This window comes from Podarcis filfolensis (genome assembly GCF_964270895.1).
Source record: "Podarcis filfolensis genome assembly, chromosome: 2".
NCBI lineage: Eukaryota > Metazoa > Chordata > Lepidosauria > Squamata > Lacertidae > Podarcis > Podarcis filfolensis.
In genome coordinates, this window is record NC_139605.1 from 47752156 (window position 1) to 47768154 (window position 15999).

The 15999-nt window shown below is 39.2% G+C and overlaps 1 protein-coding gene across 2 annotated transcripts in view; it reads right to left on the reverse strand.

Moving 5' to 3' along the window:
• Positions 1–3891: 3891 nt before the first annotated feature.
• SLC6A1 (solute carrier family 6 member 1) overlaps positions 3892–15999 on the reverse strand; it is a 76554-nt gene continuing 64446 nt past the window's right edge. For both annotated transcript variants that reach the window (XM_083603409.1, XM_083603410.1), the window contains exons 10-15: positions 15786–15898; positions 12356–12487; positions 11088–11190; positions 8446–8546; positions 5883–6050; positions 3892–4711 (exon numbers count right to left, since the gene is read on the reverse strand). In XM_083603409.1, coding sequence (XP_083459535.1) covers positions 4607–4711; positions 5883–6050; positions 8446–8546; positions 11088–11190; positions 12356–12487; positions 15786–15898 — 722 coding nt within the window. In that variant the 3' untranslated portion in view covers positions 3892–4606. The remainder of the gene's footprint in view (positions 4712–5882; positions 6051–8445; positions 8547–11087; positions 11191–12355; positions 12488–15785; positions 15899–15999) is intronic.

Here is a 15999-nt window from a genome sequence, read left to right on the forward strand (position 1 = left end):
GCTGAAAAAAGCTTGCCACCAACTTATCTTGGCTTACTTTTGTTGCTGAGTTGCTGTTACCAAACAGGAAGAAAATTAAATGTAGTGGCATGGCCACCTACTGTTTTGCAGAGCGTGAGTGCACAGACAGATGATGATCTCAGCAGAAAGACTGGAAGAGTAAGATTAAAGCAACCCATCTCATGTCTGATGCAGTGTGCTGAGTGGGCAAGAGTATCATCTAAGGAAACAGAAAATGTATACAAACCACAATCCTAACACAGTCATTCTCTCTCTTAGCTCCAACGTAGTCAATGTTGATGTGTTCCAGACACATAAAAACTCACTGTTAGTAGGGGTGGGTTTAGAAAGTTTTGAATGGGAAACTTTGGAAGCAGTAGGATAAATGAAGCAACACAAGGTGAGAGACCAGATCTGGGCTGGCTCACCCTGCTGATTTTGCTCCTTCCACAGACACTAAGCGGACACATTGTATCCAGCTCCTTTGATACATGTGGCATTTTCACATTTATTTACAAATGATGTTGGCATTAGCCAGTCTTTCTCAACCTTCGATCCCCAGATGTTGTTGGACTACAACTCCCATCATCCCTAGCTAGCAAGACAAGTGGTCAGGGATTATGGGAGTTGTAGTCCAATAACGTCTGGGGACCCAAGGTTGAGAAAGGCTGCTTAGGCAGTATCCAGCTCCGCTCTTGACATCAGGCAGCCATCTTTACTTTACTCTTTTTGGTGGCTGCTACAAATATTTTTTGTTAGAGAAGCCTACCCAGACATGCAGAATGCTGATGTGTTTTTAGCTGCTTGTAGGTTTTAAATTTTGGAATGTTTTAATTGTTTTTAATTAACAATCCTATGTTTAGCTTTTGGCAGCCCCAACCATCAGCTGCTGGAAGGACAAGGAAGAAGGGAAGAAGAGTCTGAATGCACTCCTGCTTCCCTGAAAGGTGACCAGTGCCAAGGATGATTGTGCCAATATTATTTTCTGACAGCATGCATGTATACTTAGATTCTGGATGCAGAGATCCAACATGCAGCACCCTTTTGCATGCAGGGGACATGATTTAGCAAGAGGATCTTTGTGCAGAAGGAAATCACATTCAAAAAAGAGAAAATTTCAAAATAAATGAACCTAACTTTGCTCCTCTCAGGAAGAAAAAAACTCTTAAAATGTCAAGCCAAGGTTAGATTCTGCTCAACGCCGTCACTGAGATAAGGCTTGCTGGCAGAAATCATTATTCCTCCTTTAGTGGAATATCAACGTTCTATTTCACAATAATTTATGTAGGTTTTGAACTGATTAATACATATTATAAAATATATTACAAGCATGTATGAGATATATTTATATTTGGCTGCAAGCACAATGTGAAAAAATTAACAAGCAGTTTTCAGATTACACTGAATTATATTTGCATCCGTAATGTAAAATCAGTGCTTCAAAGCATTAATGATTAATGGTTCTGAACTAGTGACAAATGATGTATCTATATAAAGTGGGAAAAGTAAGTGTGTGTGTATCTATATATCTCCTGTGCTGATTAGAGTATGCATACTTGGCTGCATTTGTAAATTCATGCATGCAGATAAAGATGCATTGATTGGCACTGAATCCAGAACTGAAGACTTGGGACTCTGTTTTTTCTCTCTTGAGAAAGAGCAGCAGCTTAGAGATAACTCACTAATTTAAGGTTGCAAGCCTCTGAAAGCAAAGATTTGGCTCAAATATGCTAATTCCCATTTTTTTATTTTTATTTTTTAAAATATGTATCTTAATGTCTAGAATATAGCCCAGTCCCATTCTAATTCCCATAAACCACTTCCTTACTTCTTTACTCCTGGCTGCCAATGAGTCGTGTTGCTAGTGTCCCAAGTATTTACTAAGAAGGCAGTGCATGAGGCCAATTAGGGGCAGTGTGACCAAGGAGGTGACAATGCTGCTGATCATGGAGGGATAAGAATAGCAGTATAAGGATTGTGAATGGCAGGGGTGGAGGTTTTAGCCTTAGGTTTTAGATGCAATGGAGAAACTGTGATTTGACAAACCTGTAAAGGAAACTTGATAAGAGAAGGGATAAGGAGTAGGGGATGTGCAACTGGTCATATATTTCCAAGTCCAAAAAACCATGGATTGTGCGAATGGGAATGCATTGCCTAAACTGGGTGATAGAGATCTCTCAAATACTGAAAATTGTTTCGTAAGAGTCATTCAAAATCTTCTACTTAAAGAATTAAATTAAAGCCACTTCATAGAATGTATAATATAACTTTTATTCTTTTTTCTAAGCTCTTGGAAAGTTACATAACAACCGTGCTTTAGTTAGGACACCATTTATAGACATTTAAAATGCATCTTTATAAATATTTTACATTTGGTCCATAGAACATTGCAGTTTTCTAAATTATACTGTACTCTCTCTTTTTAAAACAGGCTCTATATATATTTTAGAATATGTATATATTACATATATATTTTTATATAGAGATAAATTTGCTTGGTGTTTAGAGAATAATTAATTATTGCAAAAAGCATATATGATCATATATTCTTTCTTTTTTAAGGGCAAATACTACAAAAAGATACAGCTATTCACAGCTTACACACAGTAGTTCTACGACACTATTTTTGTGCTATATATGATACGTTTGTACAGGATTCTGCTAAAGAGCAAATCTGTCAAACATCTGTCATAATTGTTTTACAATCAAACATTGAATACTGCATTTTTCTTAGAACAACATGGGACTTGGTTACATAAACAATAAAGAGAAAGTCTGAATTTTGTATCTTAAGTCTAATGAAATTCACAGTTATAATGTATATGAAGCAAGTGAAGTATGACATGTTTTCTTTTCTTTCCCCCCCTAAACCCTGAAAATCTACAAGACATTTGGATTTATTTGTGAGTTCATCTATAGATATTCAGCATGTATCATAGATTTCTGAATATTTTACAGTTGATCTACTGTATGAAACGGTTTAGAACCTACTAAACAATACTCTTTTTATGAGTTTTTTTTATTTGTTAAGTTGAAATATATGTATATATATATTTTCTACAATAATGTGCTTGACATTCTGAGAATAATACCTTATTGCAAGAACATATGTTTGTCACCTTCAGACAAAAACAACAAAAAAACCAACATTCACAGTTAACATGTTGTTCACATAGTAGTTCTACATAAAGTGTGTGCTATCTAACATTGTACGTTGCACAAGGTTTCGCTGAAAAGCATGTTTCATTGCACAGTTCTGTCACAGTCATTTAGAATCAAACATCACATACCACTTTTCTTACGATTCTCACTTTCTGTCTCATAGCTGCCAAACAAGAGTTGCCTTTATGGACTCTTGAGTCTCGCCATTTTCCACACAGGAAGAAATCCATTAGCTTTAGGTGCCTGTGTGGAAAATGCAAGCGAGAGCCTAGAATGGAGCTGTTTATGGCAAGACCGTTCCCTCACTTCTCCATCTTTCCCATGAAAAATACATACCTAAATAAAACCATAAAAATAAAATTCTTTCTTCAAAGTGCTTTATAATATGCTTGCTAGTCAAAAACCTCTATTGTTGATAAGACCTTCAACAGACCGACTAGAGCAGTGCTAATTTTAAAGCCCTAAATTATATTCTGCGGGGAGCATCTCGATGTAGAAGCTATTTGTTTGGTTCTCTATTTGTGGGAAAGTGCTATACCTGCCAATGACACAACTTAAAAGTGAAGCACAACCTGGATTAAATGAAAGATAACATGTACAGCTTTAAATATGGCAGCCTTTGGGAGGGACTCTTCACAGTTTGAAGTATGTAGTCATATTATCACTTGTGCGGCTGGCTTTTTGTTTTTTGTTTAAAAAACCACCCCAGTACTTTGAAAGATGCCGACATGGAAAATATTCTAAAAGATATATTGCTATAAAATAATACATTAAATGTTGGCATCTCAATAGGTTCGGTTAGGGAGTGGTGCAATTTAGTCTGTACTGTATATCCCAAAATAGCTTGTTAATGGCATTTGTATATGAATGATTCAGTATATTGTAGTATATGAGAAGATTTCCACGAAAATTAGAAAAACCAACTCCAGAATAAAGTTGGTCAACATTTTTAAGGGCAGTATTTTCACTGGTAAATTTTCTTGGTAAAAAATACTTTGCTGGTGAATACAAAACAGCTTTCTGTTTTAACTGTTCTCAGAAATAACAGTCTTGGGATTCAAACAGTATGAAATATATTAATAAAAATCAGCTGCACAAAACTTCAAATTGTTGTGTTAAAAGGTAGATTAAAAATGGCCTACATGTCTTTATAAATTCCCAAAGATATCCAGCTCTTACTGAAAGAGAATAAAAATGTTAACAGTCTATGGATTGCCAGGAAACACAAAACATTGTCAACAACTAAGCCCACAAAATGGTTTGATCGTATCCACATTGCTTCCCTTATAGTGGTGATGGTCTTTTGTGCCACTAGAGGTAGGTAATTTTATTCTCAGACATAAATTTGTGGTCATATTCAACCATGTTTCATTTGTGTATGGTTTTTCTTTTTTTTTTTTTTTGCCCCCCTAAAGGAAGCTTTGTATCATTTCAATGACCCAGACTATATATATGCTTCTTTGTTTGCAGAGTTGCTCTGCTGGGCTTGTTCAGGTCCGTTTTCAGGATGAGTAATGTCTTCACTTGGCTGAATCATTACCTGGATTCGCTACAGTAGAGAGAGAGAGAGAGAGAGAGAGAGAGAGAGAATCATTTCATTTTTCTTAATCTGAATGGCTTCCCTTACATTAAATTTATATTCCAGTTCTGTAGTTGTCATTCATGAAAGGTGCAATAGGAAGGAAGGAGGGAAGGAAGGAGGCCACAGTTCTTGAACGACTTTCCAATGTATGGTATCAATAATTTTTGGGACAATAACACCATTATTAGATCAGTAAATCCTGCCTAATCAAAATGTTTGTCCTATTATCAGTCCATGCACTGTGTAACAACTGAGATAAAGCAGACAGCCTATTTTATTACTTCATTCTGGTCCATCACCCAAGCACTGCCCCCTTGGGCCAATGATTGGCCAATTTGAATTCCAGTGCATGGTGAGCTATCCCACCCTCCTTTGCGGCCAGCTGGGGAAATTCCCCAACAGGCCAGGCTATGATGGAGAGGCCCTTTTCTCCATGGAGCCGAGATCCTTCCACAATGGGCCACCACCACCACCCAGAGACTGAGTAAGTGGCCGTTCTCAGTTGATGCACTGTGTAACAGCTGAGATTCTCTACAAAGATTTGAGCTGAGATGTTGGTGAAGCCTGCTGGGCTGGGGTCTTCGCTGACATTAGTTCTAAGCAGCATAACCAGTGACCAGAGATTGTGGAAGTTGGGAGGAAACAGGACAAAGGGAAATGAAATTGGGGCAGAGGAAACTGAGAAGCCCACTCATACAGCTAGAACTCATCTTTACAGTCACAAAGTGGGAAAATCATTTAGCCATGTTTTTACTTGGAAAGGAGAAAGGAAGGTGAGAACCTGAGTAATCCTGTCACATTTTTTAATGGCAACTGGTATGGAGAGGCCTTCCTATGCTGCAATATTCTGGAAGCTTAGCTGCCGATCTTTATTTCATTTAAATGTTTTATAGTCCACCCTTCAGCTAGGAAGTTCTCTAGGGGCTCGCTATCATATTGATATATAGTAGATATAGAGATATGTGCCGTGGCTACTGATTTACATTTGGACAAATCATAAGAAAAGACTGACCCAGGGATAATTTACTGTAGCAAAGAGGTATACTTTGATATTGTAAATAAGAACGCAACAGCAGATTGTGCTTGCTGAAACTGGCATCTTGCCAAGTGTAGGCACAGTTCTAAAGACATAATTTACCTGTTTCAAGGAGCCTTTTAATGTAAGGAACATGTATGCCATGTAGCCTGGAATCAGCACCATGGATGATAGAGCCATAAACCAGCCAACACCTTGGCCCCATGCCGGGAATACGTAATCGCCCAAAGTGAGAGGAGTCATTTGCACGGCACTGAAGATAAACACACCCTGGGGAAGTAAAAGCATTAAAAAAGTCAGCTATGGTTTGTTGTAGTTGCTGCTGCTGCTTTTGCAGGTAGTTCTTTGCTTGGATAGGAAAATTAAAGTGAAAAGTTATTTCCCTTTTTAAAATTCCAGACATCCTCCATTTTACCTATGTAATTTCTGATGGTACTGTTATGAGTTTGGGGTGAGGGCGGGAAGTAGATTGTATACAAAGACCCCTCCAAGCCCTGGATCCAGCAAGTGTTAAAATATAAGCCATTGAGGTGATAGCCTGGCCAATGAGCCATTAAGGGATACAAAGGAAAGGGGCAAATGGGTCGGACCCCTCACCCAGCTTGCGGCTAGTTTGAAAGACAAAAGGCCACAGTAGAGAGTTGAGTTATGTAAGCTGGAAGCTGGGAGAAAAAGAAGCGAGCTGGAGATACAGTCAGAACATGTTTGATGTCTATTTGAGCCCAAGGCTGCAGCTACGGGAGAAACAAGACCCTTTTGGGGTGTTAATGCTGTGAACCCCTCCATTGCAGACTCAAGTTGTACATCTGTGTAAATAAACCATATCTCATAAAGACACCACAGTCTCCGCTGTGCCTCATTTCCAAAAGTGCTTGGGAACCCTGGAATCTCACAATGCTCAGAGACAGGGATGACGTGCACCCGGAGAGAGCCACTATGGGTATTACTATGTAACCCTATGGGTATTAGGTATTTTCAGACATTTAGTTAGTTCCCCCTCATCGGATATAAGATTTATAGGAATTATACTGAATTTGTCCCTCATAGACAAAGGAGTAATTTCTGCATACTCAGGAGATTCTCTGGAATGCACAACTTTTGTACAAAACAATGCAATGCAAAGATTCAGTATCCATCCTGCCCACCAGGAGCCACAACCTGTTGGTGACAGTTCAAAGGGTTGTGGAGGAAATTGGAGCAGGGGGTAGGGAGGAGACAGGCTTGCTTAAGCTCCTAGAGGTTTACAGAATCTTAAAGGTGGGGTTCTTAGCAGTGGTGATTAAGGTGAGGGAGATGTCCACCACGAAGCCTTTCTCCCCCACTGCGTATGGAATTTTCAGGCAGAAGGAAGGAACAACCTTCCTTTCCCCTTTCTCTAAAAGACATTCCCCCATCCACTGGATGCATAGCCCTTTAGTGTTATATAGCAACAGAGGAAGGCTTCAGAAGAATGAGCGAATATGGTGCCCTTTTTCCTTTCTTTCCTCCTTCCACCCTGCGAGCTAATTTGTATTTGTATTTTTTATTTTATTATTATTCCTTGCTTAATTCTGTGGCAATGTGCTAATGCAATAGTTCCAAAATGCTGGTTCAGGACTGGACGTTTATGGAAGCCAGCCCAGAGCTCATTGGTATCCTAGTATTGTGAGATGGGGATGTGAGCATTTCTCATTAATTTATTCCTATACCACTATGATTCCTCAAAGGCCCCCAACTTGTTGCATCTGTTTCCAAGAGCCCTGCAAGATTTGGCTCGTAAACTCTAACTGCATGTTAAATTATCTGATCTGTCTTGTAAATGAATTGGCAAATAGCCCTAAACAGTGTGACATGCATTTTGATATACAAAAGGATATTTTGAACCATATATATTTATAAATTTTGAAATCATACAGTTTCATAGATTTTTAATTTTCTCTTGTTGCTTCTCCTTTCAAACATTTTATTTTTCATGTACAGAATAAAACAATATATACTGAGGTTTGAGCCTGCTTTACGTGGTTTTCTTTTTGCTTCTCAGTATCATAAAATGATATGTGCATTCACCACTATAACCATTGCTCTAGCCCTTTGCTAGAAATAGCCCAAAGCTATTTTTGCTAGTGGAATCAGCTAAAAAAGACAAAAGTAGAAAGTTTTTGGAAAGAAGAAAATAGAAGATGGCAGCTTTTATATTAGATTATCATCACCTGTGCACTAAAAATAAACACTGGATTCTCTAAAATAATGTGTCTTGGGGCGAGTCGGCAGTTGTTATGGTCCTTCCATTAACTATTGGAAGATTAGAATTTCATTAAGTATACTTTAATTAAAATTATTTTAGTTGCTATTTCTCCAGAAGGCATGGAAGTAGACCAAAGTATTTAGAGAACAGAAAAAAAACACAGCTTACATTTTTTAAACACAGCTTACACCTTTTAAAAAGTTTTGTGAATATTATGCTTGAATTGTAAGTTCTATAAATTATTGTACGTTGTTATATCAAAGTAAAGCACAAATGTGTGTGTGCATGATCAAACGGCCAAGTGTAGTTGCAGCATTTTAGAGCCTTACTGGACATCCTTATCACTGTGCATTCTTGATTATTTGTGCTCATTTGAACTTTTTAAAAAAATGTAGACTTGCATTAATTGCATTTAACATCTTTAACATTTTTGTTTCTTACTGCCACAATGATTGGAGTAAAGAAAGACCAGCAGAGCTTCCACCAGATGCAGGGCCTATAGCCAACCATCTCCTGGATATTGTCGTAAAATCTGTTTACACCTAAATAAACAAACAAACAAATTGTTAGTTGGTTGAAACCAATAATGAATGGCTAGGAGAGAGAAAAGGTTTGAAATATATCAGAAGAAGAAGAAGAAGAGTTTGGATTTGATATCCCGCCTTTCACTCCCTTTAAGGAGTCTAAAAGCGGCTAACATTCTCCTTTCCCTTCCTCCCCCACAACAAACACTCTGTGAGGTGAGTGGGGCTGAGAGACTTCAAAGGAGTGTGACTGGCCCAAGGTCACCCAGCAGCTGCATGTGGAGGAGCGGAGACGCGAACCCGGTTCCCCAGATTACGAGACTACCGCTCTTAACCACTACACCACACTGGCTCTCTTGCCAGATAACCTACCAAAGTCTTGCCAGAGTCTTGCCAGATAACCTACCAAACCCATTAACAATCCAGTGTTGGTGGTTCTACAGAACTGGTGGCTCCAAAAAGGCCTTAAAGCCAGGGACTAGCCTAGCTGCAGGGAAATAATCAGACCTGAGTGGGGGAGGTTTTAGCACTGGAAAAATGGAGCCCACACCCTACGGGGAAGGGAGGAAATGAACAGCAATCCAAACAACAGCCAATACATCATTAGTTCTGGTTACAAGGGGTACATGTGTCATGAGAAAGCTCTTTCCCCCATGATTCAACATTATGGGTTGAGTGCAGAGAAAATGTAACTTCCCAGGAACAGGACCATTAGCAGTAGGAACTGTTAACAGATTTGCATTCCTTGTGCAGAAACAATGCACAGAGGAAGGAAAATGCCAATCCCCTAAGGAAAAAGCCTAGATTCTAGCATGTGAATGTGAATATAATCAATAATCTACAGTAAGATGCTTCAACAAAGAAGAGAATAAATCAGAGAAGTCAACAAAAGAGTCATTAAAATGTAAGAGATTTATTAAGGTCTTATAGGGTTGGTGTGAAAAAGCTCATTTGAAAGCATTAAGTTAGGGAGCTGCAATACGTGTGTCTAGGAACTCTGGATCTGAGGGGCATCCTACAGAATCTTGACTAATTTATTGCCTCTTTGTAGCATAATATTATTATTATTTGGGTTGCAATTTGTGTGCACAGCTAAGCTGCATCAATAGGATTTAAGTGTTTCATGTACAGGACTGCAACCATGGTTCTAGTTCATCCTAAATATATAGGTATTATGCTGTTATTCATTTATAATCTGGAAAATGTATTTTTCTTTGATAGTTTGATTGCATCTTCAAATTCTGTTAACTTCCTGGATAGAAACTTATTCCTCCCCCCCCCATAGGTGAAACCTTTCTGATCCTCAAAATAATGGTAAAATGAGAATCTAACCTTCACTAAACATTTTGTGCATATGACTTCACTTTCTTGGTCTTTTTCCAATCCTTATACCCTTTCTAGGCATGGAAATTTCCTGACTGCATTATGTGATGGAAATATTTTCTAAAGCCTTCTGCCAGCTAGCACATCAATGGAGATTGGAAATACCATGTGGAATGTGCTTACATTGATATTTTAAGCACCTATTGGATAGTGCCAGTAACATCACAAATGACAAGCCATCATTTTGTTGATACTTTAAAAGTTTTCAAGGATTTAATAAGTTGTACATTTATAAAGTGATACCGCTTTTCATAAGCAATGCAGTGCTCATAAAACGTTTAAAACAAAACAAATCAAGGAACAGTTCTTCCATAGCACCGTATATGAATGGTAGTACTTTGACGAGTGCTAGAGTTCTTACAGTTCTTATTTACTTTTTCCAAAAATGCTTAAATTTCAGTTGAAAATGTTAGCATGCTATCAAACACCCCCAATTCTCTCCTCCCTCCTAAGTGCAATATACCGTATTTTTCGTCCTATAGGGCGCACCGGCCCATAGGATGCATCTCGTTTTTTGGGGGGGGGAAATGAATAAAAAAATTTATTTCCCCCCCCCCAGCCGCGGCTGCAGCCCCAAGCCTTGCAAACACCTGCCCGAAGCACGGGGCGCCCTCCGGAGGGCGCCCCGTGCTTTGGGCTGCAGGCTGCCGCCCCAAGCCTCGCACGCCCGGCGGGACCTCCCGCCGGGCGCGCAAGGCTTGCGGACACCCGCCCGAAGCACGGGGCACCCTCCGGAGGGCTCCCCGTGCTTTGGGCTTCAGGCTGCCACCCCAAGCCTCGCGTGCCCGGCGGGAGGTCCCGCCGGGCTTGCAAGGCTTGCGGATAGCTTCCTGAAGCCTGGAGAGCTAGAGGCATCGGTGCGCACCGACCCCTCTCAGTCTCCAGTCTCCTTCATTTTTGGAGGGGGAAAAGTGTGTCCTATGGGCCGAAAAATACGGTACATACAGTGAAATGGCACATCTCCCTCACTTAAACAGTTCTGATGGCCTCAAATTACCTCTAGGTATGACATTATTTTGTTAAGATAAATGTGGCAATTATAGAAAACAATTTCAGTTTTAAGTACACATAACATTTTAAATGATTACTTCATTTCATCTGGGGACTGCTTTACAAAAAAAATTACATTATTTTGGCTTATTTTCATAAATTTCAAAATACTATAGCATCACATACCATAGCACCAGGATATGGAGATACACTCAAAGAACACAAGAAACAAGAGACTCATTCCACTTGCAGAATAATAGTCGAAAAGCTTGAACACATATAGTCCACCCTGCAATATAAAAAATGTGTTAAGTTCATCACACTTCTGAGATTTCCTTTCCTGTTTTGTTTAACCTTTATATTAGCTTTAGTTTCCTATTTAAGTTCTGTTTTTATTATTTGGAAAGATTCTGTAGGTTTATAAGTATTCATTGATCACTTACCCTGGATAAACTGTGACCTTTGGACCATACAACTGCAAATAATCAGTGAATTGCCCAACTACGTATCAGTATCAATAAATTTGGTGTGTAATATTTTTATTTTGTAAACTGCCCTGTGATCCGCAGATGAAGGGTGGTATAGGGATAATTCCATATTTATTGATAAGAGTAAATAGTTGAGCTAGAGGTTCTGTCACATGGAAGATGTTCTCCAGATCCAGAGGGTAGGACCTGAACCAATGGAGTCAAGTTACAAGAAAGGAGATTCCAACTCAACATCAGGAAGAATATTCTGATGGTAAGAGCTGTTCAACAGTGGAATGAACTCCCTTGTAAGGTGGTGGACTCTCCTTCCTTGGAGGTTTTTAAGCAGAGGTTGCGTGACCATCTCTCAGGGATGCTTTAATTGAGATCCCTGCCTTGCAGGGGGTTGGGTTAGCTGCAATTCTACAATTCTGTAATTCAAAGCAGACACACAATTGGATAGGGAAGGAATAATAAATACATTGATGTCTTGCTCTTGTACAAAGAAAGATTCCTTAAATATACCATTTGCGTATTGGTTTTCAATGTTGCCATGGCTTTTGGCATTATTTACATTCCATACTATATAAAATATTGCTCCTGAATGCAGCAATGTCATTGGCTGATGATAACCAAGCATTTATGTGTGTTTTTCTATCCAAGGGTATCTAAGAGTTGCCAAAATATATGGAATCCTCAGTGGTTGTAAATCAATTTAATAGAACAAGCTGAAGATTTTAAGAGTAGCATTAAGCCTGACAACATGCCAGTAAATATAGGTATTATATATTATATATGCATTATACTAATCTCAAATCCTTAGAGGATATTGACATTTGAAGGTTTAGGAAAAGCTGAATCTCTCCTGTCTCCCCACCTTCTTAAATTAATAGGCAATCCACAGAGGACTCTTACTTCATAATTCTGTTTAGTAGAAAATGCGACCACAGCAAATTAGAGATAAGAAGTTCCCAATATAGTATTTACCTGAGTAATATTCGACAGTCCTATCAGATAGGAAACGACACACACACCAGCAATAAAAATTTCTCTCCGACTGCGTAACAGTCTTGGAAATTCATCCACTAGTGCTGTTATGAATCCTTCAACAGTACAGAACTGAAAGTGGAATGAGAGGTTACACACAAACCAAACCAGCAACATTAGATTGAGCTAAAGCAACATCCAGATTTATCCTATCTCTTCTCCAATTTCTCTTCTCCCAAACTATTCTGTTGTGATGCAGATCAATAGTCAAGATACATCTGGAACAGGGCAAACCGATACGCCCAGTTCTGATATGCTTTGATCAGACTAATGTTGACTCATTTCATGAGTTGTGGTGCAGCTTCTGCAATCATGTTAAAGCACAGGTGGGTTATTTATAGGGCAACATTTCTGAATCTATTAAAATACACTGGAAATTAAAAATAGGAAACTCACGCTTTTTAAAATCTGTGGGACAGGTTGTCTGGACTAATCATAATTAAGCTAACTTGTTCCTGCTGAGAGTCTAGACCTCAGTTTAGAAACATAATAGATAGTCAAACTGACTTAGATCCCTTTGTGCATTCTGATGCACATGCAGAGCTCCTGTACATGCTTAAAGTCACATATAAGTTTCTTCTTCTTAGGGCCACAGTAAACATTTTTTTTCAATAAGCAAATATTAATTTTGCTGCCCTGCCAAAAGAACTACTAAGCACATGACATTCTCCCCTCAAGCTATGAGTGTGTACATTTCTGACAGCCACTGGGGAGTGTGTTAAGACACAATGTTTTAACATACTGTAGATTGACTAAGGATAATATGAGACAAGGAGCCATTTTTGGTGGTATCTGTGTTGTGACAGCAGAGTGGAACTTTTTCATATTATACTACAGATGAAGAAGTTGAAGAAGTTAAAGAAAAATAAAATAAGGAAGTCCGAAAGCTCTTACACACAGGCCTAGGGTTTTTTTTGGGGTGGGGTGGGGAATATTAGGCTACTTTTTATATTTCAGTAGCCTAAAGCTGAACTTAGTTAAGAATATGTTTGACTCAATTAAATTAATAGCAGTTTCTTCAAAATGAATTATTAATTTTGCTGATTTTCTTTAATAAAAGAACTTTAGGCTTCATGAAAGAAATGAACAGAATAAGGACTCTTCATTATTTCCATCCCATTATGAAATAGCTATTGCTGTTGCTAATGTACTGTGTATGTACTTTCACCAAAAGTTAAAGTAAGGTGCGCTATGAAAAATAAGGTTTGTTGACATGTATGTACATACATTCCACTGTGTTTGTTTACATGGGTGGCACTGTGGGTTAAACCACAGAGCCTAGGGCTTGCCGATCAGGTCAGTGGTTCGAATCCCCGTGACGGGGTGAACTCCCGTTGCTCAGTCCCTGCTCCTGCCAACCTAGCAGTTCGAAAGCACAAAGTGCAAGTAGATAAATAGGTACCGCTCCAGCGGGAAGGTAAACGGCATTTCCGTGCGCTGCTCTGGTTCACTAGAAGCGGCTTAGTCATGCTGGCCACATGACCCGGAAGCTGTACGCCAGCTCCCTCAGCCAATAAAGTGAGATGAGTGCCACAACCCCAGAGTTGTCCGCGACTGGACCTAACAGTCAGGGGTACCTTTACCTTGTTTGGCGAATTGGTGAGTAAAGGGGATTTACAGTTCTATATTTTATATTCTGCCCCAGTGATGCAGGTTAGCTCTAAGGCCACCCACTGAATTTCATGGCTGAACTGTCCGTTAAATGAAATTGGGCCTCCCCCATTCAAAATGCAACAGCTCCGACTTCATTGGTTCAATGCTAATAAAGGTCTTCATGTCAGCCTTGTGTAAACAAAATGGCACTCTAAATTATTTTAATATTTACTCTATAAAAGCGTGGAAATCTTGTTTGTTGGGAGCTGTAGCAATAGGGCACAGGGGCTCCATTTTGTGGTCTGTCACTGGCACTGGCACATGGACATCCTGACAACATGCTGGCATCCCCTCCAAAAGCTTATTCCAGAGTGAACTGGAGAAGTGGAAACACTTGGTCGTGGACCCGAAGATGGTAGCCGAGCTTCCACTAGTATAGAATCTGCCTCTGCTGATGTCAATAATAGCCTGGCTTGAGGGAACATCCATGTAATGGGCCCAGTACCTGAACTACTAATAGGGAGGAGTGAGGACTCTGTAGACCAATGGAACTGATGCTGATGATGTGGTGAGTACCTTCCCTTCTTGCATAGGACATTGGGGGAGAGAACCCAGGGCACTCAAGGGATGTAGCCAAACCAGGAATGTGTCCTCTGAGGAAACAGTAAATGGGGGACATGGGGGTCAAACCTTCACAATGTTTGGCAAGATCAATATCCTGAAAGTAGTCAGAGTGAGGAAATTTATGCTACTATAAAGGCATCATCTCATGAGACAGGATAATAATTGGCTGCTTAGTTTAAGAAAATAGGCACAATTGTTTGGGGGCCTAAATTGTACTGAAAATGAGTTGTACACACACACACACACAAACTCACAAAAGTCAGAATTAAACATTATGGAAAAATGTTTTATGAGGCATTTTTAGCATGCATAGTTTAGCATGCTTCTGCTAAATCTCCTTTGACACAAGGAGTGGAGAACCTTCAGTCCTGCTCTCAGTGACTGAGAAAAAGATCAGCAAAGGCTGCTGCTTTCATGAACCAAGGGCACTTATAGGGACCAAGAAAATGGGGAGGCTCACTTTATGGGATTCCATATTCTAAGCCACAGTGCACAGACATATTCTAAAGAAAAATTTAATTGGCTGTGGTGTCCCATCTCTGGTAAGCCTTCTCCAAAGAAACTTCTTTGATGTAATGCTTTTGAAACCAGGCAAACTTTTTTAAAATTCTAGGTATATTATTTAACATTTTGCTTATTTAAATACTTGTTAAAGTTCTGCAATCTACTGTTTTATTAGTTGGGTTCTTTTGTATTGTTTTATTGTCTGTAAACTACCCTAGAATCACTGGATGAAAGGTGGCATACAAATTTAAATAGTCACCCATTATAGAAACTGTTGACTAGTGTTAATGGCCCAGTTCAGCCATAGACCTCATTCTGACATAATGAGCCTTGGACCTGTGTGCTCTCCTCCCTTTTCTCCTCTGCATCTACAACACGGAGATCAGGAGTCTTTACTTCCTTTTTAAACTAACTTGTTCAGTATTATGCGTGAAACTCAAGAAATGGGCTGGTCTTAATTACCGGTACGTTTTGTGTTTTGTTTTTTAGAGAAACAAGCCAGCTTCGAACTGTGGTTCGTGAAGTTGGCTGGTATCAGTGAAGATTGATACAGAGATAGAGCTAGCATTGATAGAAACATATAATGAACTGTTGGACATTTGTCTTCAGTAATAGCATTTTAAAAAACAACAATAACACTTCGTTTTACCTGACTGTCGATTCCAAGCATAAGCAACATGGAGAAGAACAGTATTGCCCACAAAGGTGAGACAGGAAGTTGTGTTACTGCTTCTGGATAGGCTAAAAATGCAAGCCCAGGACCTAGTAATGGGGGAAATGTATTTATTGTCACTTACCATTAATGCAATATCTAGCAGCTCAATTTATTAATTATAAACTAATTTAGTCATTTTACTGTACTA